At 35.3% G+C, this 26,664-nt stretch overlaps 3 protein-coding genes across 3 annotated transcripts; all 3 read left to right on the top strand.

Annotated features, from left to right (window-relative positions):
- Window positions 1-3,440: 3,440 nt before the first annotated feature.
- On the top strand, window positions 3,441-5,532 carry LOC147485096 (large ribosomal subunit protein eL13z-like). Its single transcript, XM_086573088.1, has 5 exons — window positions 3,441-3,484; window positions 4,010-4,125; window positions 4,230-4,363; window positions 4,521-4,679; window positions 5,134-5,532. The coding sequence occupies exons 2-5, from the start codon at window positions 4,017-4,019 to the stop codon at window positions 5,353-5,355; spliced, it is 624 nt and encodes a 207-aa protein (XP_086429214.1). The 5' UTR covers window positions 3,441-3,484; window positions 4,010-4,016; the 3' UTR covers window positions 5,356-5,532.
- Window positions 5,533-7,636: 2,104 nt separating this feature from the next.
- On the top strand, window positions 7,637-23,470 carry LOC147485095 (P-loop containing nucleoside triphosphate hydrolases superfamily protein). The gene is made up of 23 exons (XM_086570527.1): window positions 7,637-8,036; window positions 8,133-8,230; window positions 8,416-8,505; window positions 9,281-9,333; window positions 10,370-10,435; window positions 10,532-10,585; window positions 10,776-10,835; window positions 11,718-11,796; window positions 13,361-13,428; window positions 14,034-14,096; window positions 15,471-15,575; window positions 15,686-15,790; window positions 16,746-16,853; window positions 16,932-17,075; window positions 18,266-18,448; window positions 18,675-18,833; window positions 19,802-20,035; window positions 20,477-20,617; window positions 20,696-20,821; window positions 20,918-20,968; window positions 21,152-21,199; window positions 21,298-21,498; window positions 22,486-23,470. The coding sequence occupies exons 1-23, from the start codon at window positions 7,834-7,836 to the stop codon at window positions 23,071-23,073; spliced, it is 3,027 nt and encodes a 1,008-aa protein (XP_086426653.1). The 5' UTR covers window positions 7,637-7,833; the 3' UTR covers window positions 23,074-23,470.
- Window positions 23,471-25,272: 1,802 nt separating this feature from the next.
- On the top strand, window positions 25,273-26,140 carry LOC147485094 (uncharacterized). The gene has a single exon (XM_086571431.1). It carries the CDS (start codon window positions 25,508-25,510, stop codon window positions 25,886-25,888), a length of 381 nt encoding a protein of 126 aa, XP_086427557.1. The 5' UTR covers window positions 25,273-25,507; the 3' UTR covers window positions 25,889-26,140.
- Window positions 26,141-26,664: the final 524 nt, after the last annotated feature.

Raw genomic sequence — 26,664 nt, 5'->3', positions numbered from 1 at the left:
AAACTATTATACAAGCTAGGTCGAATTTAAGATAATTCTATTTGAAAATTATAAAATTACGGATTAATATCCTAAACCACAAAGTGAATAGACTATCTCAATTTGATCTCTTAGTTGCCAAATACTTATGCACTATAATCGTTGCTCATTAACGTATTTCGGTTTATTTTAAATAAAACTATGTTCTGATTCGAAAATTTGTGTGAGACATTTTGTAAAGCTTTTTCAGTACACAAAATATTTAATAGATCCCGGGCGTATGCTTGGGTCCAAAATCTAGTATGTACTGAAGTTGAAGCTGGATTTTATAATGATGGAAAAAGTATTATGCATATATAAATTTTGATTAAAAGATTAAGTGATAATTAGTGTCTTGGCTATCAATCGAGTAGTTATTGTAAATATTGTTATTTGTTCAATAAATACACCACATTGTATTGCTTGGTAATTATACTGTTCATCTTTTTATACATGTTTTAAGTTGTTGTATGGCACACCGTCGTGTGAAGTTATTTATAATACATATATTATATATAATGGGAAAACTTTTCCCGTTTATTAGTCCCCGTATTACCGGTTTTAGACCAATATTTTAAATCACAAGGGTACCCCAAAGTTTCACCCATCACTATTTTTTTTGCTCTTTACATAAAGGGTAAACTGGGAAAAATGAAGTGATAGAATTATCTCTACACTATATGATACCCGGATCTTTAGGAGGAAAATTTCTCAACCGAACTGTGTATTTGTAATCTCTCTATTTTATGATTTTATAACCACCTCCCTTAATTATTCCAACCAACTCCATCATTTTTAAACAATTTGTCAAAAACTCTCTCACTTTATTGAAATTAGAATTAGCTTCATATTATTTAAAATAATTTAGAAAACCTCATTCACGTCACTCAAATTATATTCAACCCCTCATAATGTTTTTATATTATTTTTTAGATTATAACTATAATTCAAAAAATTATACTATCAGAGAGATGTTAGAGCGACAGGTTTAAAGATTTGAAAAAACACCGATGTGTAGCACGGTATCATTGAAATCCCCATCACCAATCCGTTGATCGAAACCAGGTTTGTAAATTCATTCATCGTTGTATCAAGGGCAATGCAATATGCCAAACAAAATGTGAGAGTTACCGAAATTCCAATGCCGGTCAGTGGTAAAATATCGCAACAAAGTAATGTAATGGGCTTTTGTCTAAAGACTCTCTATTTTATGATTTTAGAACCACCCCCCTTAATTATTCTAATCAGCTCCCTCATTTTTAAACAATTTATCAAAAACTCTCTCACTTTATTGAAATTATAATTAGCTTCGTATTATTTAAAATAATTTAGAAAACCTCATTCACGTCACTCAAATTATATTCAACCCCTCATAATGTTTTTATATTATTTTTTAGATTATAACTATAATTCAAAAAATCATACTATCAGAGAGATGTTAGATCGACAGGTTTAAAGATTTGAAAAAACACCGATGTGTAGCACGGTATCATTGAAATCCCCATCACCAATCCGTTGATCGAAACCAGGTTTGTAAATTCATTCATCGTTGTATCAAGGGCAATGCAATATGCCAAACAAAATGTGAGAGTTACCGAAATTCCAATGCCGGTCAGTGGTAAAATATCGCAACAAAGTAATGTAATGGGCTTTTGTCTAAAGACTCTCTATTTTATGATTTTAGAACCACCCCCCTTAATTATTCTAATCAGCTCCCTCATTTTTAAACAATTTATCAAAAACTCTCTCACTTTATTGAAATTATAATTAGCTTCGTATTATTTAAAATAATTTAGAAAACCTCATTCACGTCACTCAAATTATATTCAACCCCTCATAATGTTTTTATATTATTTTTTAGATTATAACTAGAATTCAAAAAATCATACTATCAGAGAGATGTTAGATCGACAGGTTTAAAGATTTGAAAAAACACCGATGTGTAGCACGGTATCATTGAAATCCCCATCACCAATCCGTTGATCGAAACCAGGTTTGTAAATTCATTCATCGTTGTATCAAGGGCAATGCAATATGCCAAACAAAATGTGAGAGTTACCGAAATTCCAATGCCGGTCAGTGGTAAAATATCGCAACAAAGTAATGTAATGGGCTTTTGTCTAAAGACTCTCTATTTTATGATTTTAGAACCACCCCCTTAATTATTCTAATCATGAAGTTTTAAACAATTTATCAAAAACTCTCTCACTTTATTGAAATTATAATTAGCTTCAGATATTTAAAATAATTTAGAAAACCTCATTCACGTCACTCAAATTATATTCAACCCCTCATAATGTTTTTATATTATTTTTTAGATTATAACTAGAATTCAAAAAATCATACTATCAGAGAGATGTTAGAGCGACAGGTTTAAAGATTTGAAAAAACACCGATGTGTAGCACGGTATCATTGAAATCCCCATCACCAATCCGTTGATCGAAACCAGGTTTGTAAATTCATTCATCGTTGTATCAAGGGCAATGCAATATGCCAAACAAAATGTGAGAGTTACCGAAATTCCAATGCCGGTCAGTGGTAAAATATCGCAACAAAGTAATGTAATGGGCTTTTGTCTAAAGGGTTTTATGATTTTAGAACCACCCCCCTTAATTATTCTAATCAGCTCCCTCATTTTTAAACAATTTATCAAAAACTCTCTCACTTTATTGAAATTAGAATTAGCTTCATATTATTTAAAATAATTTAGAAAACCTCATTCACGTCACTCAAATTATATTCAACCCCTCCTAATGTTTTTATATTATTTTTTAGATTATAACTATAATTCAAAAAATCATACTATCAGAGAGATGTTAGAGCCTGTTTAGGTTTAAAGATTTGAAAAAACCGATCGTATAAGCGGTTCGCATACTAAATCTTACTACATGGATGAAGAGATGTTCAATATTGTTGTACGTGTAAGATACTAACCACTAAAATCCCCATCATCAGTCTGCTAATCGAAACCAGGTTTGTAAATTCATTCATCATTGTATCAAGGGCAATGCAATATGCCAAACAAAATGTGAGAGTTACCGAATTTCCAATGCCGGTCAGTGGTAAAATATCGAAACAAAGTAATGTAATGGGCTTTTGTCCAGGGCCGGCCAACTAGGTGGCCGCCTAGGCCCCCAACTTGTTGGTTAAATTTTGGGCCCCAAGTATAATTTTATACCCACTAGACCACATGTAAATGACTCAAGGTTGTTCAGTCCAGTCAAATTATGTGCAGTCCAGTCCACTTAAACATTGGCCCATGTCCCCTCATGTAAAAAACTTGTTTTTTTCTCAATAATATAGGCCCATTTTAAAAAACTCGCCTTGGGCCCCTCAATTTTCAGGGCCGGTCCTGCTTTTGTCTAAAGAGCCCAGCCCAGTTAAAACCCTAGTAGAGCTATAATATTATTTAACAAACAAGAAGCGCCGGTTCTCTCTCTCTCTCTCTCTCTCTCTCTCTCGCAGGTATTCTAATACCTTATTTGTATTTGTCTGCTTTTGCTACTAGTTTAAGATGATGAAAATAGAGATCTGTTATTTTTACTTCGATGGTTTACTTGTTTAAAAATCGACTCAATCGTATAATAAAATCATGTTGTTATTACCCTACTGCTATATTAACATGATGTACCCGTTAAAACGATTAAAGTATTCTTCTTTTTTCAATATTATTACTAATAAATGAATGAATGAATTGTTTGATATATGTATGCTGTTAAGTGAGCTATGTTTAGAGAGTTTTTGCAAGTTTAAACGTTTTTTAAAAAATTGGTATATATTGTTTAATGTATGGGTCAACTGTTATAGCGTTGGTATGATGTTATAAAGTCGTTAATGTTGTTACACTGCAGTTCATCCTGTTTAATTGATAGCTATTTGAGAGATACTTGTAAAATCGTATTTGTATGACAGTCACTGTTTTATTTATTATGCCTTGTGTAACGTGAAAAAGATTTGTGTTTTGTTTATTAAAAGTCTCCCTGACTTTAGGTAAGTCATGGTTAAGCATAACAATGTTATCCCTAATGGTCACTTCAAGAAGCACTGGCAGAACTATGTCAAGACGTGGTTTAATCAGCCTGCCCGCAAGGAGAGAAGACGTAATGGTAAGTCATTGTAGTTCTCTCCCTCTTTTTCCTATTTAATAATTTCTCTACTTTTTTTTTTATGGTTGATGTAATCCTGATTATATATTATTTTCCATTTCCAGCTAGGCAAGCCAAAGCAGTGAAGATTTTCCCAAGGCCTACTGCTGGACCACTTCGTCCTATTGTTCACGGACAGACCTTGAAATACAACATGAAGGTTAGGGCTGGCCGTGGATTTTCCTTGGAAGAGCTTAAGGTGTGTGATCATCTCGTTCCTTGTATATTTATTTCTGATCACGTTAAAAAATTAGCTAGTCTTGCTCTTATGCTAAAATTATGACTAAGCTAGTCTTCTATACTTCTCTGTTTGTTCCATGTCACAAGAATTGTATTGTTTTTTCCTTGTACTTCAGGCTGCAGGGATCCCCAAGAAACTTGCGCCTACTATTGGCATTTCAGTGGATCACCGTCGTAGGAACCGTTCCCTTGAGGGTCTCCAAGCCAATGTTCAGAGGCTGAAGACCTTCAAGGCCAAGTTGGTTGTCTTCCCTAGACGTGCTGGCAAATTCAAGGTATAATTTGTCTGCCTTTCTCTCTATTTGTTTCAATATTGTTATCATTATCTAGTCGTTTCTGTAAGTTGCTTTTGTGTTCATTGCAGCATACTCTAACAATCCATTGTTAATATTGAAATTTTTACTGATTAAGATTAGATGTTGCTATTAAAGACAATATTATTAGTAAACCTGGGTTAAAAGTTCTGTGAGAAATGATATAGGATTTAGTCTTACATTTTACATGTTTAGAAAGTGATCAGTGTAGGATTTAATTAAGAAGGCATTTCCATTGCTATTCAGTATTCAAGTTCTTTTGGTTATGACTCTGAAACTGCTAGTTACCAATTCAAAGACAAAACATAAGGAGAGAAGTTTCACCATAAAAAGAACTGTTTTTAAATAGCTACTTATTTGTCTCATTATGTTTGCTTCTAAAATGACATATTTACCAAATCTACTCTTGTTGCAGTCTGGTGATTCCACCCTTGAGGAACTTGCAACTGCTACTCAGGTCACGGGTGAGAACATGCCTATTGTGGGTGATAAACCAACTGTGGAGCTTGTGAAGCCTACTGAGGAGTTGAAGGCTTTCAAGGCCTATGCAAAACTCCGCATTGAGAGGGTTAACAAGAAGCACCAGGGCACTAGGCTGAAGAGGGCAGCAGAGGCTGAGAAAGAAGAGAAGAAGTGATTGGGTAGACTGTTGGTCATTTTGAATGTTGGAGTTAAACTTATTCTGTGTTTTGAATTTGGAATTTTTAGAAATTTTAAGTAGATCAAATGATGGTCTCAATCTTTATGAGATGAAGTTTCTGAAGAATGTTAATTTGATATTCTGTCATCTGCTAGTTTATTTTACCTTTTTGCATATGTTGATAGCCAAGCTATGCTTCTGCTTACTGTTTGTTTCTTCTTGTTGCATAGGTTGTTTGCCATGCTTTTCGTCTATTTTCTGTTGTGTTGATTTCCTTGCTTAGCATCTGTTTTATGCTTGTTTCTCTTTTTTGCATATGTTAATAGCTATGATGTGTCTGTTTTCTGCTAGTTTATTCTTTTATTGCCTGTTTGTTCCATTATGTTGGCCTATATTTAGATTTAAAGCTCACTGAGGTGTTCCATTAAGTAGCATTGCCAACTTAATGTTATCTACCGGTTAGCAGGCGCTACCAAGGTTATGTTTTCTCCTTATAGTCAAACAACCTTATCTGGTTATTCTTGTAAGCCGAATAATAACCAGAAACAGACGCACCATTTCGAGTTCTTTACCTGTTTATCCAACAAAATAACGAAACTCCATCACCTATCTTTCTTCACCATTTAGACCCCGTTTCCAGATTTGGCAAAAAAGAGATGAAAGTATAACGTACAATGTTCCATGGCGATCTCCAGAAACAGGTTTGCACAATGTTCCATCGCGATCTTCAGAAATAGGTTTGAGTAAATTATACCCATAAATTTTCTTTGTCAAGATCGGGTTTTGAGCGTTGGCACTTGGTCCATGTAGCTTGTGCATTAGTGCATATTATTTAGCCCAAAAAAGTGCAGTAAATTTGGGAATTAATTGTCTGCTGTGAAGACGGAAGATGTATGTTACTATGATCTGAAACGAGTTTTGTGTTTCAAATATCCAGATATCATCTTTGGGGTTGTTGTTGGATTATTTGTAATAGTAATCCAAGAAGACCCCACTCCCTAATTCACATGAGAGTATTTCTGGGAAAACAGGACTCAGCTTCACAAGTTGCAAAATCGTTTTCGGAAAGGAAATTTACAACTCAATTGATCCCAGACTGAGAAGTTACGTACCCCACAGCTCCCCACTACACAGTAGAGGTCTAAAAAGGCTAACTAGAGACCTTGTTTACGGTAGGTTGGTAAAGTGTCCGAATGCTATGGCTGTCACCTTGGTATTGTTTATCATCTAATTAATTAGCCAGTAATGATGTAGCCACTGGGTTGTGTCCTGTGGGGACTGGGGGAATCATTCACAGTGTATCAATTGGATCCTTGCTGCTAATTCTGATTAAAGATATGTTGGCCATGATAATTGCCTACCTGATCAATATTCCAACCGACACCGTAATGGTATAAAAGGTCCAACATAATCATAGAGTGTCACAACTCAACTTTAGCATTTAATAAGAAAAAGGTCAACCTCCTTGGTCTGCATTTGCTAGGGATAAACCAATCAACTTTTGTCTTTTCAATTGGTACTGAATAGATTGGATAATGGCCTCTACCAAAAACAAGAATAGATATATTATATTGAATTGGTGTTGGTAGACCTGTTTTAAGAGGTATGCAAATAGTATCACAATGATGTTACTTGACATTTTAATAAGAAAACGATGGATTACCATGTTGAATTAGCGTGAGGTCCAAATGTACACCCAATTTTTTTTCTCGGTGTTCATAAGAGCATTCCCAATGTAGGGAATATAATGGGAATGTGACCAATATTCATTTTTTTATGGTTCAAAATCTTTATCCAATACAAAAGTGAATATCATAAATAGTGGTTGAATTGTGAACTTTCGACTGGATGTTAGATTCCGTCTCGTATATTTTTTTTAAAAAATGTTGGTTTTACATTCCGTGTCCATCGTGTTTTTTCGATTTTTGCAACCCTAAACCCAACATTCCATCTAAGATTAATATTCACCTTTGTATTGGACAGTCTTATCTTGTTTTTCACCAAAATAGTGAAAAAGAATGGAAATTGAGCCTAGGTGATTATATAGTGTTAGGACAGGTGGCTAGTTTATCAGGAAAGAACCTTAACATTTGTCTTATTGAAAAAAACAAGTGTCAAAAACCCATTCGCCATTAGTTGCAACGAGACTCATGTGACTTTTAGCTAAAAATGCCACCGAAATCAAGGGTGTAGAACAAGGGATGACAAATGACCTGAGGGTTAACAATAACACACAAGTTAGAAAAAGGTTAAACTTTTTGCCAGAGTAGTTGGCCTTGGCCTCTTTTTTTTATAATATATATATATTTTTATAAAGGTGGATGGATTGAAAATGCGGTTACCTTTTTTTTTTTTTTTTTGTTTTTCATCTCTTTCAAGGCAAGCAAACATTAGAGACAGAGAGAAAAAAAAAGCGCGGGTCTCAAAACCCTAAAAACTGTTGAAGAGGAGAAGAAGAAATTTTTTAGCGGTGTAATGGCATCGAATAAACAGAGGAAATCTAGTAATGTGAGGAAATTGGATTCATCAGCTACATTGATTGTAGAGGAGACTTCAACTGCTTCTTCATCAGCAGCAACGCAACAGTATTTATATTCTGAAGGTACTACTACACCTGTTCATAATGCTGGGAGATCTAAAGAGAATGTTACTGTTACTGTTCGATTTCGTCCACTCAGGTGATTTTTTTTTTTTTTTTTTTTTTTTTTTTTCATTTGTGAATTTGTCAAGTTTATTGTTGTAGCTGAATTGTGATTGTGTATTGATGATGATAGTCCAAAGGAAATTAGACAAGGAGAGGAGGTTGCTTGGTATGCGGATGGAGAGACTATTGTGAGAAATGAATTTAATCCGGTTATTGCTTATGCATATGGTATGTTTTCAAATGTTCTATTTCGTTTTTTGATTGTTGTTGCATTTATATCATTGTTAGGATACTACATTATTCCGTTAAAGTTCGCTTCAATTGAGATGCATTCCTAGTGTTGTAGTTATTTTTAAGTGACTTTTACAGTTTACTAGCTGTTGTGGACATTTTCATTTTTTTTTTGTTTCTAGATCGAGTATTTGGACCAACAACCACAACACGCCACGTTTATGATGTGGCTGCACAAGAAGTTGTTGCTGGATCTATGGAAGGCATCAATGGTAAAAATCCAATATCGACGTTTTCCCTTCATTTATTTATTTTATAACCTTTGCGATGAAATTGCCATATCTGTGTTATTCTACAAGTATATATATATATAGTGCTAGTATCCTTCATCGAAGATATTACTTCCTAGTATAGTTTTTACACGTGATGTTAAATTATGGTGGACTAATAGTACCCACCTCATCTGGGAGCTGTTGATGGCTAAATGATAGTTTGTAGGGAACATTTTAGAATCCCATGGAATTGCTTTTAAGTAAGTGGAGGTTAATACTTCCAGCCTGAGAACTTGTGAGTCCAAGCATCATTATAAAAGGCCCTGTCTAGCTTTGAAATAACTCTTTCCAGTCCCCACTGATTGTTGCACCATGTAAATTTAAGTCCCTCCCATTGACTTTCAATGAGTTTATCTGTGCTGACAAACTCATGAAATTCCCTCATAGCTGTTCTACTAGGTGGTCTTCTTCCTTTCTTTTCCTCATTTATCAAAACCACATTAAAGTCACCAATGGCTGTTCCCATGGGGATTTATATTATGTTTTCTTATACTGAAGAAATCATTTTGTCGAAAAAAAAAAACACCCAGTTGGTCTCATTTAGTCTAGCATAAAATAAAGGAAATGGCTCATCTATTTTAGTCTCTAAATTAATTTCTATTTTTGCATATTTTTTCAGTAATTGTTATGTTCGATAACTGCTGTTTGTACCATGTTTAAACTAGTAATGCTTAGGTTTCTCATTCTTCTTGTTTTTCCCTCCTCTCTCTTAAAGGTACTATTTTCGCGTATGGTGTGACGAGCAGTGGGAAAACCCATACAATGCATGTAAGTAAATGTTTCATCCATTTGCTTCCTCTCACTTTCTTTATCCCTCTTATTCTCTCTCTACACATTTATGCATATGCTTGGCTTTATTTGTGTACTTCTATTTTTGTTCTATAATACAAAATACTTACCTTTAGCAAAAATTGGCTGTATGTGTGTGTTTACAAATATGTGTATTTATGAGAAAAGGGCATTGATAAAAGAAAACCGATTTAAATGTGAATTTTTCCTCTTGTTTTGCTAGGCGAAATAATATATCTAGCTGTGCTAGTGCTACATATGTAATAAACTGGAAGTATTTGCATCATTGAAAAATCTTTTATTTGATAATAAGGGTTCTAGGAAACTCACCTTCACATATTGAATAACAGTCTCTTGAGCTGAGATAACATTATGGATCGTGGATGTTGTCATAATTGGACTTGTGGCGTGATTTAAAGTTAATATTCGCATATGGCCATATGGGGACCAAAAGCCATTTGTATTAGTTTCGAAAAGTTGAACTTTGTTGGGAGAGTAAATTTTGTAAATTGCGCTTCTTGTACTTATTATGCTCAAAAATAATCTAAGTTATATTGACAAGGGCATGCAAGTTGGTGTCCAACACGATGATCTACATGAAGTAGGACACGGGGACACAGCTGAGTAAAACAAGAAAACTAATAATAATCTTTAGTTACACAACTTTTTCTCAAGCTAAAGGTCTCAAAGTGACTCCATACAAATAAATTACTATGCAGGTGGGATATCATGGAGTTATGACTGTTAATATATTAATTCTTAGTCTTCTAGGGTTTAAAAGAAACCTTAGTTTGAAATCGTGTGCATAATAATGTGTCTGTGTGTATGACACGAGTGTCCGACACATGCAAACCGGACACAGATTTTTTCATGCATGCTTTTCATTTCTGTATGCTTAAAATGATGTTGTCATTGTGAGTCAAATTTGTCAACGATTTAGAATAATTTGTTGTATAGATTTCACTTAAGATTGCATTGGATAATTCTGCTACTTCTTATGATACGAAAATGACAGGGTGATCAAAGGTCCCCTGGAATCATACCATTGGCTGTGAAAGATGCATTTAGTATTATTCAAGAGGTATTGTACAGTAATACTTTACATCACTTTATTCTTTTCTGCTAACATGTTACTTCTTTCTAGATGAAAAAGTTAATTAATTTATTAATGTGATAGACTCCGAGTCGGGAATTTTTGCTGCGCGTGTCATATTTGGAGATCTACAATGAGGTCAGCATATTGCTGTTTCCCTAAGTTGCCTCTTTCTACCATGCCGATACTATTTTCATTTATTTTAGATATCATACCATGTTGATCAGACAGAGGGAAGAAATGTAAACATATGCCATTCACATGCACGCCGAAATTCAATACAAATTTTTATGCCGTTGTGGAAATGCTTATTTGAAGTTTCTTGCAGGTTGTTAATGATTTGTTAAATCCAACAGGCCAGAATCTAAGAATAAGGGAGGACCTTCAGGTAATTTCTTTAATAAATCTAAACTCTTGGCTGGAGGTGTTACTAGTAGAACTCTGATATTCCCTCAACTTCCATTGTTGTTATTCTCATCTGACCATTTGACAGTTGCTTCTACATCCTCAATTGTTATGGAGTTCTATCATATTCTTGTTAACTTGCAACATGTATAAACGATTGCTATATAAAAATGATGCTCCAGATTGTTGGGCTACCTTATATTTGGTTAGCAACAAATTGCTCCAAAAGGTTTAGTAATTGGAGGGTGACACAACAATGTACATCAAAGGGACCACGTGCGTATCAGGGGGAATGCGCAAGCCTAAAACACCTTGACAACATGCAAGATAAGAAACACGGTTGGTGGTGGGCACATTCCCAACAATAACACCTAGTGCTATTGCTAAATTAGAGAGTTATTTCGGGACCTCTTAAGGCCTATACATTTTATACGGTGTAGCAACCCACTTGCTGTAACTGCATGATTTGTAAGGGGAGGTATGAAATTGGATATCAAGTGTGGAACGACATACTTAACTTCAGTCCCAGAATCAGGCACATGTCCAATAATAAACATGCTTATTAGGAGAGTAATTTGGTATCTATAAATTTTTATAAGGTTGGATCTAAAGCTCCAGGATGGTTTTTAAGATGGTCCTCTTTCAGATGAATTATTATTTGACTGGTCAGGGGTTGTTTTATATTTAGAGACTTCAGAACTGGGATTTTGTGGCTGGTTCACATTCTCTTACTTTGTAGCAACTTGGGCATGTTATAGTTTAAATATTTTCCTTCCAAAGTACCTTACTAAGGGATTATTACTTGTCTCTTCGTTCTGGGTTGGGATAAATGCTGATAAATAACACTTTGTTTTTTACATGTTAGGGAACATTTGTTGAAGGTATAAAGGAAGAAGTTGTCTTATCCCCTGCCCACGCACTGTCACTTATAGCAGCAGGAGAAGGTAGATTTTTTTCATTCTTTCTTATTTTTAAGATCTTTGTTAGGATGTATTTTGACATTCTGTATCCCGCCCTCTTGTTCATGCTTTTATTTTATTTTTTTTGAAGAGGTAAACGATCAATATATATATAAACTATATAAAAGATAATTACAATATAGGATGAGATATCCTGTTAAGAACCGTAAAATAAAAGACAACAACAAGGAAACGCAGAAATACAACAGTGATTAGACATCTCGGATGATATCCTCCCAAGAAAAAGCAAATGACCCGAATGGTATCTCCTTGAACTCCTTCCACCGCTTACGCCAAAGGAAAAGCAATCCTTTGATGTGAAGAATCAAATGTGCAACGTCAAGACTTCTATCCTCGAAATGTCTCCGGTTTCTTTCCAACCATATACCCCATAGTATCGCAAAGGGAATGATGCTCCACAATTTTTTCTTAGTACGGGTGGGGGACCATAGACTAGACCACATCATCAAAAGATCACAAACAGATCGATGACACACCCAAGAGATTGAACTAGATTGAATAAAATAGTTCCAAATGGCATAAGAAAAAGGGCAAAGGATAAGAGTATAAGCAACGGATTTTCCTAAATCATAGCAAAAAGGGCAAAAATTAACAATAATCATTTTCCTTTTCCGAAGATTGTCAATGGTTAAAATTCTACCCAAAACCGAACACTAAGTGAAGAAAGAAGCCCTAGACGGAATTTTAGTCCTCCAAATGAAACTCCAAGGATAAACAAGATATGATAGGATATGAGGTTGGTTAGGTGAGGCAGCAAGGAGGGCTGAATACCAAGATCTAACAGTAAATATACCTTTGACATCACGGGCCCAAGCCTGTTGATCATCTTTGAGAGTGATATTAGGCGGAGACCCTAATCTTGCCATCAAGGTAGCCAAATCATCAATCTCCCAGTCATTGAACGTATGTCTGAGATCAATGTTCCATGAGGCAGTACCATCTATCATAACAATAAAATCCCTAACCGGCTGATTCTTCTTGTTTGACATGGCATAGAAGTTCCCAAAATCCCTACTCAAGGCTCTATCCCAATTCCAAACATCTTCCCAAAATCTGACTCTATCCCCTTTGTTGACTTTATAGGAGATATTCTTCCTATAGACCTCCACTTCTTTCATAATCCCTTTCCACACTCCACACCCATAGAGGATCGTCACATCACGGTTCTCCCACCCAAAAAGACTCAAACCATACCTGGAGACAAGAATTCTCCTCCACAGTCTCTCACTCTCAATACCGAACCTCCACAACTACTTACTCAAAAGGGCACGATTCATAAACCGGGTCTTCTTTATACCAATGCCACCTTGATCCTTATAAGTACAGACCCTATTCCAACTAACCCGATTCATAAACCATACCTTGTTCATGCTTTTATAGGACCTGAAATACTTGAATAGTTCGTGTAGATCCTAATGTCCTATACTTTCTTGTTTTTTTCAAATATGAATTAATTTACAAAATAGTTTTTTTTTCGTTTTTCAGTCTAAACTAGTGCTTATTTTATTCTTGTTTTTCCCTTTTCCAGCTCATAGGCATGTTGGATCCACAAATTTCAATTTACTCAGCAGCAGAAGCCATACAATATTTACCCTGGTAAATTAACTGCAATAAATATGTTCTATGATTTTAATTTAGACTTGTTTCTCAGTAGTGTTACATCCAGATTTGTAACTTTTACATAAAGTATGCATGGGTAGTTTTTAATCCTTGGTACTTCTAGCTAATGTGAATAATATGTGATTTTTACATTTATTAAAAAGAAGGCCTCATTGTAACATTGTTGACATATAGTGATTTTTCTAAGAACTTTTACCGACATTGCTCTATACCTGCAAGGGTATATAAGACAAGTTACAAGTGGGAAATGAGTTGCAGTACACTCTTCACAGAAAATATGTAGATATCTTCTATTGGATAAGTGTAAGTAACAAAATGGACAATCATAAAGTAAAGAGGAGAAATGAGAAATATAAAGGTGGACAACTAAATACATAACCGCAGTAGATATTGATCAGGTTGGATCTCATATCTGTTCATATGAAATGAACTTATCATTCATCTTAAACCAACATATATTATATGCGTCAGTGTGTCACACATATTTCTTGATTTAAGTTATATTGATCCCATCTTTCTTATAATATACAATTCCTTTCTCTTTGGTTTCTAATAATTCCTATGTTTTTTCTTCCTAACAGACAATAGAGAGTAGCCCATATGGGGAGAATCCGGAGGGTGAAGCAGTTAACCTGTCACAATTGGTAAATCTCAAACACCAGATATAGATCTATCCTGTTTGCTTGGTTAGATGTCATTCATGGTTTATTACTTTGGAGGAAATATATTCAGAAATCACACTCTAATATTGTTCACTAGTTCTGTTGTAAAAATATATATCATACATGGGTAGATACACATCATCTGGTAAATCCTTACCTATCAACTGAGCTTAGTATTTGTGAGAATGGTAATTATTATTATTATTATTATTATTATTATTATCATTACTATAATTTTGATCTATAAAATTCAAAAAATGAAGAAAAGAAAAGAAAGGAGAAGAGGAAGAAGAAAAGAGAGAACAACAGAAGGAGGACAGGCATGGGTTGCACCTCTAAATAATTGTATTTACTTACTGGTATTAGTTACTCCAACTACTTACTCTGTACTTAGAGTTACATGCTTCTATTTACACCACACACACCCATAGTACAAAAATGCCGCGATATTCATGAAGTCTGTTAGTTTTTCAGCAAACTGGCACTGAAATGTTACGCATTATGCCATGGTGTGAGGAACTCATTTTACCAGTTATTTTTTGCTAAAATGTTGCTATTTTTTTTGTAAAAATTGTACCGGAAAATGGGAGATATCAGTAAGAATTTGGTTTCTTGGCTCCAAGTTTCAATAGCAATTACCAAACCATAGAACTGAAGTGGGAGAGATGCCATAGAGTTTAATAGAGAGATTAGGCTAACCTCAGTTCTAAATAGAAAAATCTGCTTCAAACTAGCGTTGATTAGATTTAGTATTACCATCCTTCTTAAAATGGAAAGTATCAGAGACGAAGAGAAAATTATTTTGATGGCGTGATGGAGGCCATCAAGGGTTCCTTTTTATTTTTGTTATCTTCGGATTGTGTTGGTTTAGTAATATTTTTATTTTGTTGTTGAACACAAACATATATCCAGTGTGAGCGAATTTAAATTACATAATTGTTACCATAATTTCAGGTCCACTTGCTATTGTGTTTCAACGTTCATTTATGTAGTGGCCCAGTTGGACTTCAGCTTGAAAACTCAGTATTAACCACACTTGTGGTCTCCCCCACCCCCAAATGGTATAAATCAAACTTAATACAATATTATATGCATATTACCCAACCTCAATCTATTGCTGGAAATTTTTGATATATCACGGAATATCGGACAATTACCAAGAAACCAAAGTTACCAAACATCCTTTTACCAACTAAATGAACGATATATCATCTACAAATTTCGGTTTTGGACCAATCTGATATATTGCTATACACATACATATTGGTTAAAAAATTAGATGATCTTTTATCCTTTAGAAGTGCATATTTTCATAGATTTCTTATATGTTTGTTTCTATGTTACTTATACCTGCAGAACCTCATCGATCTGGCAGGTTCAGAGAGCTCTAGGGTTGAAACCACTGGTATACGACGAAAAGAAGGATCCTACATCAATAAAAGTCTTCTTACTCTTGGAACTGTAAGGGCTTCTGCCGCTCTGCCTCTATAAACATTAAGGACTTCTGCCACTCTGTGCTTCTATAAACGTTAATCTTGGAATCAAGAAATATTTGATTCGCTTTCTTGCAGGTCATATCAAAGTTAACTGATGGAAGATCTGCTCATATACCGTACAGAGACTCTAAACTTACCAGGCTTCTTCAGTCTTCTTTAAGTGGTCATGGGCGTATATCAGTAAGCTTCCTTAGGCATTGTTATCACGATCATGTTGTATAAGTGGAATGTTTAATTTATTATCTGAATAATTGCTATTCAACTTTTCAAGTTTGTAAGTAAAACTTCTTCACAAATTAGCATCAGCTCAGTGCACTGACATAGGGACATGATACTTCTTAAACTTTAGGAGCATCCAATTCAAAACCAGCCAGTGATAGGTGGAGTAGCTCGATGAACTATATATTGTTATGCAAGGCTTGAATTATCCATGGAGGGACTATATACTAACATCTCAACGTTTCCCCCTCACGTGGGGCATTACTTGAGCCTAACATGTGGACCTACATACATTAGCCAACTCTGATACCATCTTAAACTTTAGAAGCATCCAACTCAAAACTAATTGGTAACCATGACCTTTTAAAGACTGATATAATAGCTGTGATGCATGAGTACTGGCCAAGTCCCTTGTCGTGTCGTATCAACACCGACTTGGACACCGGTACAAAACAGATTCGTGATCAGAGTGAAATAGAGAGAGATATTTCAACCTTAAAAGCTTTGGCCCTGTAGTCTTGAATGTAAAATAAAATGGGGGTTTTAGTAAATGGGCTGCTTTATCGGACTTTGTACTGTGGGCCTTTAGTAAATTCATGTTTTGGCCCATTCTTATCTGGGTTCTTTAAAAGGAAACAGTATGGACTTCAACAAAGACTTGTAAAATAAAAACGTTATTTTCAAATAATTTTGTTTTAAATATAAAATTAAATTAAATAAAACTAAAATATTAGCTGTGTCCCGAATCCGATATTTTAGACCTTGGTATGTCAGAATCTCTGTTCCGGTTCCAATGCAACACAGGATATTAGTATATTTGAGTTTTAACTTTGTCATACTTGCATTGTTTCTAACCTGAAGTGCTTATGAAATGACCAATTATCAATATGCTTAATTACAATATTTGGAACTACAGCTCATTTGTAATGTTACTCCATCATCGAGCAATTCGGAAGAGACACATAATACACTAAAGTTTGCTCACCGTGCAAAACATATTGAAATTCAAGCAGCCCAAAACAAGGTATATTTCTTCCAAGTCCCCTTCTCTGCAGAGTGTTAATTCTTGACACGTGACAACTACAATCATACACTTTTTCAGATAATCGATGAGAAGTCTCTTATCAAGAAGTACCAAAATGAGATTTCGAGCTTAAAGGAAGAGTTAGAGCAACTGAAAAGAGGGATTGTTTCTGTTCCTTCTTTAAAAGTTGGTGAAGATAATCTTGTGCTCCTAAAGCAAAAGGTACAGAAAACAGTCTTAAATGTACGATCTTACTGTAAAGTTAATGATGGCTTGTTGTTTTTCAGTTCATGCGGGTCTTTCTTGAATTTCATTACTCCCTGCATATCATGCCTCTTCAAAAATGATTCCATCTATACTTTTTGTTCAAAACTATGGTCTTGCTATCAAGACATCTGGTTTTCCAACTGAATGAGATGTAGCTAGAGATAGAAAACAGGAAACTTTATCGAAAATTAACGCTGTGCTTGTTTGTTGACCATTTTGTATGATTTGTACTTTTGGTAAATTTGGAAATTTTAGCCTACTATAGTGGACTCTATTCTACATATACCATCTTCAGTACAACTGGATCAAGTACTATGGGATTCAGTTAATGGATGATCAAGATTGAGTATTCATATGAAAATACAGTATCTGTTAATGACTTAATGTATCAATTATTAGGAGGATAAAAAGGAGGGGGAGGTAACAGTAACAACTATCAAGAGTAAGCAAAAATGCAATATATGAGTAAATGAGATCACATTATCTCGTTAACCAATATGTTGATTTTGCATGTCCATGTTCCCAGTTCTGAATGTATCCGATAAACTTGACATAGTGATCAGTAATGGTACTTGAAAAACAACTCTCTTCAAACACCATATTTAGATAGGAGTCCATCTAATCGCGAAAAATGTAGGAGGTCTTTAGATTCAAATCATGAATGCAGCTGTTTGAGTATGAGTAATTTCATCATTTTAAGACACATTCCACATTGGTTGGGTGACTAGAGAAATAAATAGGTTCTATGGTTGTGCTTCGTAAGATTTTGATGTAATTCATCACTAAGTGAATGGTAATGTTTTACAACACCATTCTGCATAGTGCATAGTTAAGGACCTAAGTTGACATGATGACTCTGGGAGAGTGCTCAAGTATTGCATCTCTCAAAGACATGCACTGTTCTTTCTTCATAAGAAAGACATTTAGTCTTTTAGAACACGTGATACAAGAAACTGAAAGTTGAAGTTGAGAAAAGTATCTCACCAAATTCGTGTTTAACATGGGGATGTTTGATGTTAAACTGAATGCAGGAATCAGTACCTTAAGTTCTCATGTGTCAAGTTTTAATCATCACTGAGCACAGACACACACAATTAACAATCCTGTATTGCTTGATCTAATTTTTGTTTCTGTGATTTGTAAAGCTTGAAGATGGTCAAGTCAAGCTGCAATCAAGACTTGAAGAAGAAGAAGAAGCCAAAGCCGCTTTATTAGGTAGAATACAGCGGTTGACTAAATTAATTTTGGTCTCAACGAAAGCTACACAGTCTTCCAGATTTTCTCAACGCCCTGGTCCAAGGAGAAGGCATTCTTTTGGAGAAGAAGAGGTGGAGTGGCTCAAGTGCTTAATTAATTATTCTTATGGATTACAGAGTTAACTTGTGCTGCGTTTTTCTATTAATACATTGAGCATCTCTAAATTTTTTGGGAATTCTGGATGATTATGGAGTACCTCGATTAACCTAGTTTTCCAGATGCCAGATGTTCTAATTTACTTTTTTGTTTCTGTCTATATTTTTATTGGTCTGATAGTCGTTATGTCAAATTTTGCAGCTTGCTTACCTTCCATACAAAAAGAGGGACTTGATATTGAACGGGGAAAATGTTGACTTATATGTTTCTCTAGAAAGCAATGGTGAAAGCATAGATGATACTTATAAGGAGGAGAAGAAGGGTCGAAAACATGGTCTTCTAAATTGGTTCAAGCTGCGGGTATGGCACAATGGGCACACTTTCATAATACTTAGTTATTACAGGAGATGATTATAAATTTATAATTGGTATTCTGTTTCAAGATTTCGTTAGTGATCTCCTGTAGTGGGTTAGTTTTCAAATTCGTAATGATAATACAGGTTTGTTATCACTTTAACTGGCATTCTTGCATAAAACTTGGTATGTCTATTAGTTGCTTGATTATAATAATTGCTATCTGACAAATACATTTTTCGTTATATGTGTTAAGGGTTGATGGCATCTGAGTCAATTTCTAGATGATGCTCCTAGACACCTAATCTTACATGTGATATTTGTATACTTTTCAGTGTCCTTTTCTTCCTTACATCTAAAACTCATTTTTAATATGGTTGTATCTATCGTTAAAAAACAAAGTTTATGCCATGATTTACAAGGATTGTAGATACAGTAACTTATAATTTATCGAAAAGTTTATTGTAACAGTGTCAGTGATACATCACATGCCTCATGAATACATCTGTTAAGAACCACTTTACTTTGGAACCCCGGGCCTGTGGAGGTTTACCAACAATGTATCAAGGATCATGGACACGACAGGTACACACACCTACCACAACATGAAGGTGGATAGGCGTCCAGCAACACTCCTCCACAAGATCGTGGGTGACGAACACATTACATACATGCCTAACTACATATGCGGGGGCTGGCAAAACACCTGACAAACACTCCCACTCAGTGACACCATGGCGTAGATTTTTTAGATACTGATGGTCAGACTTGAAACTTCAACCTCCTAGGAAAAGAACCAAGTTACTCTAAAAGCCTGATACCTTACCACAATTGAGGGGGAAATGCCTCCGACAAGGCTACAACAGTGTCATTTGTTGCTTATTGACAGTAATTAGAACATAAATGCCATAGTCAAAGTGTTGTTTTACTTTTCTGTTTGGTGCTTGTGTAACATGAGTGGTTTTTGCCTTCAGAAACGAGATAGTGGGTCAGCAACATTGACAGGCACTGACGGTGATAAATCAAGTGGGACTAAATCAGTTACTGCTCCTTCAACCCCACAAGCAGAGAGCATTAATTGTCCCACAGAACCAAGAATTTCCAATTCTTTGCTTACAGAGAGTACTCCTTCAGCAGATTTCTTGTTGGAGGTTGGACAGGATGGAGAAGTCCGCGATGAAAATTATTCTGGACGAGAATTGTCTTTGGTATGTTTTCAGAGCCATTTAAATTTCTTGACGTGTATACTTGTCGAGTTCTTATTTTACTTTTTTATAAAGATTCAGAAGCTTTTAGAACATCGTGCTGCATGTGAGCAACCTTTTATTTCTTATTAGTTTGTTACAATTTATTAAGTAGTGTAGTGCTCCTTCGAGTATGTCCACATGATATTTTACCAACTAATAAAGCAATGAGGCTTTCGGTTTTCATGTAAAATGTTAAATTGAAGTCACATGGTCTTAAATTGTCCAAATTGTCCCCACCTTCAAGGCAGTTCATCTCTCTATAGAGAGATTTTTCTTTCAGTTCTGAAAACATTTGTTTTTAAGTCTATCAAGTAGATTCTTCAATCTTAATGGTTATATTTTTTATTTGTGAACATGTCGCATGGGGATTTATTTAAATTATCATGTCTTAATTGATGCCAGGAAAGCTTAAAAATGGTAGACCAGATTGATTTGCTAAGAGAGCAGCAGAAGTTTTTATCTGGAGAGGTGGCACTCCATTCAAGTGCTTTAAAACGCTTGTCGGAAGAGGCCGCACACAACCCTGAGAAGAAACCGTTACAAGTAATATCGAACTTCATATGTTCTGAAAATTTTTGTTTTGGCATTTCCTGAAAGCATATCTGTTTTCTAATCTTTTAGGTAGAGATCAGACGGCTGAAAGATGAAATAAAGGTGAAGACTCAGCAGATATCTTCCCTAGAAAAGCAGATTGCTGCCGCTATTTTAGCTTCTGGTGACAAGATTGATACCTCTGAGCTATCACAGGTAAAACACCAGCTATTTTGAAGTCACGTACTCACATAATATCCTTTTGCTTATGATTCTGAGCCTATTATCCATCTTGTTTTCACAATATTGCAGTCTTTTGCTGAACTGATGGCACAACTGAATGAGAAGTCCTTTGAACTCGAGGTGATTTAACCATAATAGTCTTCATCAATTCCCTATTACATACATCTAGTCTGCATAATGACAGTTTTTTACTATTAAACAGAATTGTAAGAAGAATAAAACAACATTTTGAGATGTAAACTGCTATTTTTTCTGCAATTTTCTCAATCTCTTAGAAAACCATATCGTGTAATGCTTTTCCAGGTGAAAAGTGCGGATAACAGAATAATTCAGGAGCAACTTAACCAAAAGGTAATGCAATAAACTAATAATGTAATTAGATCTTCATTCTTCTTCAGAAAAAACATAATGCTGACTGAGACGTGATTGTAACATCTTTTTGCTTCCAGATCCATGAATGTGAAGCACTGGAGGAAAGAATTGCTTCCCTGAAACAACAGATGTCTGACTCATCAGAAGTGAGTAATTCCAGCCAATATGTAGTGGATTCACAACATTATAGTGAAGAGAGAAGCTTTGAAAGGGAGATTTCCATGAGCAGAGGAAAGGACTTTAGAGATGACAATGGCGAGTTGCTTATGCAAACACAGGTTATTTTCCCCTTAAATCATGTAATTTGAACAAAGATCAACCTCTGGTTTCGGGTACATGCCAACCTACACAAAATGCCACATAGGGTAAGCTACATTGACACAGGTATGTGTAATCCGTATCCGACATGGCAAAATACCAAAAACTGAGGTATATGACATTGAATGTGTGTGTCGTGTCTGACACAGAATATTTTTAGAATATGGTGTCCATGTAACTTAGCACTTAGAATATGGTGACATACATGAGCAGCCTAGGATTTGTGCATCTCTTTCACAGTTTCCCACATTACACATTTTGGTTCTCCAATGCTAATTTTGTACAATTACTGTAGGATGCCACTTAGAGGATACCATTACTGTTGCATTTAGAAATCATCATCTTAATTTGATTTTCCCTCTTCTCGTACAATGTTTGACCAGACTACACTTGAGATGGCGCTTTCTGTTTGTGGTCCCATGTTATTTTAAAGGCCGGACGGCACTTAAGATGGCTTCCCATTAGTGGTCCCATGTCGTTTTGAAGGCCGTACTGCACTAAAAATGGTTTTGACTTCTATTGTTGATGTATGCACTTCCTTTTACATATTGCATTGGAGAATTATTTTGGGGGAGAATGTGTCAGCTTACACTAAATTGTTTTTAGCATTGCATTGGAGATACTTCAGGATATTACCTAATCGTTATCTTTGCCATGTCAATTCTATATTTGACGCAATCGTGCTGGGGTACATGAGCACTTGCCTCCAATTTCTTATGGATTTTTTGGATTATAGTCGGCAAAATATATTAATACGCCTGGTAACTTGGTGAGACGAGTGACTAATGACTAGTCCTTAGAAATCTTAAACTACCTGGGTCTTCTTGTAATGACACATCATTCATACGCGTGGTGAATTCGTAGAGTGGCAGAGTGCATCGACTTTCGTGTCAAAAACATGTTTTCTCTGTTGTCCTGTCTGACAAAATTTCTTTGTCATGATATAGGCAGCACAAATTGAAGAATTAAAGCAGAATCTAAAAGAGCTGACATTTGCAAAAGAACAACTGGAAACACGTAACCAGAAGCTTGCTGACGAAAGCTCATATGCTAAAGGATTGGCATCTGCCGCAGCGGTGGAGCTAAAAGCCTTGTCAGAAGAAGTTGCCAAACTTATGAACACTAATGATAGACTAACTGCTGACTTGGCAGCAATGAAGCATTCACCCGGTCAGCGTAGAGCCAGTGTTGCAGCAAGGAATGGTAGAAGAGACGGACATGTTAAGCGTCAAGATCAAGGGGGATCACCCGCAGAAATAAGAAAAGAGCTCACAATGAGCCAGGAGAGGGAGCAGTCTCTCGAAGCTGCACTATCTGAAAAGGAACGTAGAGAAGCGGATCTTCAGAAGAAGGTAGAGGAATCAAAGCAAAGGGAAGCTTATCTTGAGAATGAACTTGCCAATATGTGGGTTCTTGTGGCAAAGCTTAAAAAACCACAAGGTACTGGTACTGATGATTTTGATTTAAGGAGAGAATCTCATAGATCGGACAGTTTGGAGATTTGGAATGATTCAACAGCGAGGAAGGTCTCTTAAAAATATTTGACATATTGCATGGAGAAGAGAGAAATGTTAGTTTTGCCATGTATTGCCAATTGGAAACTTCTCCATTACAGGTACTGTGTTCTGGCCTGTTGGTTCAATTCTTTTTTCAAATTTTCCATTTTCTTTTCAAATTTTCCTTGCTTCTTGCGTCCAAAGCTGCGATGGTTGAATTGGTCTGCAGCGGAGGTGATAAGATATCCGCTTCTAAGCACTTTGGTTGGTTGCTTGTTTGTACAAAATGTTCATTTGGCCTTACGAGTACATAATAGAGCCTTTCTTTGTATTTTGATTACTTTAGCCGAGTTTTCTTGATCATCCTAACCTCCTGAACTTTGGGATTTTTAGTTCAACCATGTAAATTTGTTCTATTATAGTGCTTTGTTTGTTATAGTGGATGTGTTTAAAACTGCTAATAAATCATTGCAAATACATATAGATATTCTAAAATAAAGTCAGAAATGAACGCATCATGTAGTTCAAATAGTGCTGGAAATCAGTGGTACTCACTAGATTTGATTAGAAGGAACCAAGGGATATGTATTACTAAAAATGAAATTAAATAAAGGAAACAGGAAACACTGAAGAAGGGTTTTATATTATTTTGGGAGGGGTTCTAGAGACATATTTTATCTTGACATGTAAACAAATTCAAAATCGTTATCGCATTTATAAATTTCGGATTAAGCTAATATTTTGTAGATATGATCTCCTAATTATTTTGAACATTGTCATAAATAATAATCAAAAAATCAAAAAATTCCAAACTTACCAAATATAGCTAACAATTTATAAAATTTAGCTAATTATAAACTGTTTATTTTCACCATTTTTTATACTATATTTGGCAAATTTAGAATTTTTTATTTTTTGATTATTTAGGAGATTATATCTACAAAATATTTGTCTAATCCAAAATTAAAATATCCTAACGATTTTGAGTTTGTTTACATGATAAAATATGTCTTTAGAACCCTTCCTATTTCTTTTGTTGCTAAAGAACATGCTTTTCTATATGTGACATCGCATGGACTAAGGAGGACACTATGTGGCGGGCCTCTTGTTCTGAAAAGATGAAATCTAAAAGGAGGACTCGCTACTTGACTGCGGACTAGAGATCCTATACTTTAATTTAGTTCCTTAGCACACAAGATTATATTTCCTTTGTTGATAACGATGTTATTTTAAATTTTAATCTTGGAAACCAACAGGTCACAGGTCCAGCATAAAGTGGCGTCTTTCTATATTGATCTATACATGAGCTAACTGGAATACTTTCACTTTTATTTTGAATTGTATGGACTATGGAGATTGGAGAGTGTACATGGTGAGTTGGGGACCGGTGAGGGCGGCCTATTTGATGAACAAATGATTGCCAAGTGCCTTGGATTTCCTATAATCATCATGATCAGTGTATATTTGAAGCATGGTTATGCGAAGATTAATTATCGAAAAAAAAGGTTATGCTAAGATCAGTTATATCCATATATATATATATATGTTCATGCACTAGATTATTGAGGAAGTTCACATTGTTTCCTATGTCGACTTAGAGTCTTAGATAAAGGTGAAGGGGGTGACATGGACCACCACCATCCCTGGATTCACAGATTCACTTTCAGACTTTCCAGATAATGCCCAATCAAGCTTTAGTAATACTTTTCTTAATATCTGGTCATTTATTTTAAAGTTGGAATCCATGGTCGGTCGTAGGTGTCGATAACTCATTTGCTATTGCTTTATACCATGCATCTATGACTTTCACTGCTTTTGGAAGTATCCTACAGGGATCGTCATCGAACAAGAGAATCCCTCCTATTCAAGAAAAGCTACTATGTTCCACAGCCCAGCCTTCTGTTTTTCACTTTTATCCCTACTATTCAATTACACTTGGTCCTGTAAAACAGGAAGGTGGATAGCCAACCCAAACTCTTTGCATACCCATATGACACTGCCTAGTATTAGCTACTTAGCATGATGACTTTTGTTAGAACTACTATCTAAAGTGAAACACTAACTAGTGTTTTAAAAGACTATGTTTTTTTGGACGTCTAAGTTCTAACACAAACAAGACTTTATAACTTATTATAAAACCGGCATTTGGCTTTTAAACGGTAGCGTGGTGCTTCTCTTTAAAGAGTAGCCAGTCAATTATCACTTGCCTCTTTATTTGGAAAAAAACCGTGGAAGAGTATACCCCCAACTCCCGGGGCACAGAATCAAGACTTTTAATAAATCTTCTATATCCCACTAGGTACTGTTTTATATATGGTTTATAAATAGCACCACCAATACCTCTTCATTTCATTTCAACTAAGGTAGTGCACTCCAGAAAACTGCTCTACAGTTCTCTTTAGCTTTTTCTTGCAACTAAAAAGGTTAACAGATACCAACCCCTCAAGCTTTCAAGGTTTAGCTTTTCTTAAACATGGCAAGTGGTTACAACTCTTCTTCATACACTCAATCTCCTCCTTTGCCTCTACACTTGTGTTTCTTCTTTGTCATACTACTTTTGTTCATGGGTATCTCTTGGTACATCAACTATGAATCCATCTTTGAGAGTGTGGTTGATCAAGTTAAGTTAGTTGTAATGGTTTCACCTTTGTTATTGTTACTTGCGGTGCACTGGCTTTCAAGTGGAGATAGAGATAGAGTTCCTTTTCTTTTTTCTTTACCAAGAGAAAGAGAATCACTTCACAGGGCTGGTGGATCTCCTTGGGGTGTTGGATTTCTTCTTGTTTTTCTTTTGTTCATGATCTCTTATCAATCTGCTTTTCATGAACGTTGGTTCCCTTTGCTAAGCAAATGATTTTATTAAGTTGATGATGAAGATGTTAGTGGTGGTGGGTCAGGTGATTAGTTGAAATGTTGAATATATGTTCAAGAGCGGGTTTTGTCCACATTTGTATACAAGACTTGCTAGTTGCACTTTTCTATTGTAAGGAGTTAGGTTCTTGTTCAACTGAGAATAAGGTGAATGTTTGGGAAAGCTGTTGTTTGGGCTCCCAGATTTTGGGGTTCTGTAGTCTGTACTGTAATTTATTAAAACTTTGCAGACTGATATCATGTCGCGCCATCCAAAAACTAAGCTTATTATGATTCATTATAAGTGTGCTTAACTATATTGTATAATACACTTATACACATGACGCTGTGGTTCTTAATTACTGAAATATGTTGTGCAAGATCCAAAGAGTAGTTTAATTGAGATTCAGTAGAAATCATGTGTACACTGTAGTACTAAGTACTGTAGACATACTGGGGAGTGGGGGAAAGCAGTCTTGGTGTTTTTTACTCGGTTTCTATAGTTTGGTTTGTCCGTTTGGCTACTAACACCATAATATGCTTGTTGGGGACAACGATACCAATCGATCCCCACTAAGATAATTTATATTTGGACAATCTACTACTCCAATAAAAAATCTAATCTTTCACTACAACCAACAACTACAATCTTAATCTATGGATACAACTATTACAAACAGGCAATAGAAATATAAAACAAGTAAAACATATCATAACACAGTTTTTCTTCTCTTACGCGAACCACACGTAAGTTGACAAAATTACAATATTTCGCAGCGC

The sequence above is a fragment of the Coptis chinensis genome, chromosome 7 (assembly GCF_015680905.1).
Source record: "Coptis chinensis isolate HL-2020 chromosome 7, ASM1568090v1, whole genome shotgun sequence".
Taxonomy (NCBI): Eukaryota; Viridiplantae; Streptophyta; class Magnoliopsida; order Ranunculales; family Ranunculaceae; genus Coptis; species Coptis chinensis.
Note: the sequence above shows the minus strand (reverse complement) of the source record. Positions and strands in the feature narration are given on the sequence as shown.

Excerpts from the sequence above, each read along its gene's own strand:
- LOC147485096 (XM_086573088.1), top strand. The coding sequence starts at position 4,017 with ATGGTTAAGCATAACAATGTTATCCCTAATGGTCACTTCAAGAAGCAC. Across the intron at positions 4,364-4,520 it reads TTTCCTTGGAAGAGCTTAAG|GCTGCAGGGATCCCCAAGAA; the intron begins GTGTGTGATCAT and ends CTTGTACTTCAG. Across the intron at positions 4,680-5,133 it reads GACGTGCTGGCAAATTCAAG|TCTGGTGATTCCACCCTTGA; the intron begins GTATAATTTGTC and ends CTCTTGTTGCAG.
- LOC147485095 (XM_086570527.1), top strand. The coding sequence starts at position 7,834 with ATGGCATCGAATAAACAGAGGAAATCTAGTAATGTGAGGAAATTGGAT. Across the intron at positions 11,797-13,360 it reads ACTTATAGCAGCAGGAGAAG|CTCATAGGCATGTTGGATCC; the intron begins GTAGATTTTTTT and ends TCCCTTTTCCAG. Across the intron at positions 21,200-21,297 it reads AGGAGCAACTTAACCAAAAG|ATCCATGAATGTGAAGCACT; the intron begins GTAATGCAATAA and ends TTTTGCTTCCAG.
- LOC147485094 (XM_086571431.1), top strand. The coding sequence starts at position 25,508 with ATGGCAAGTGGTTACAACTCTTCTTCATACACTCAATCTCCTCCTTTG.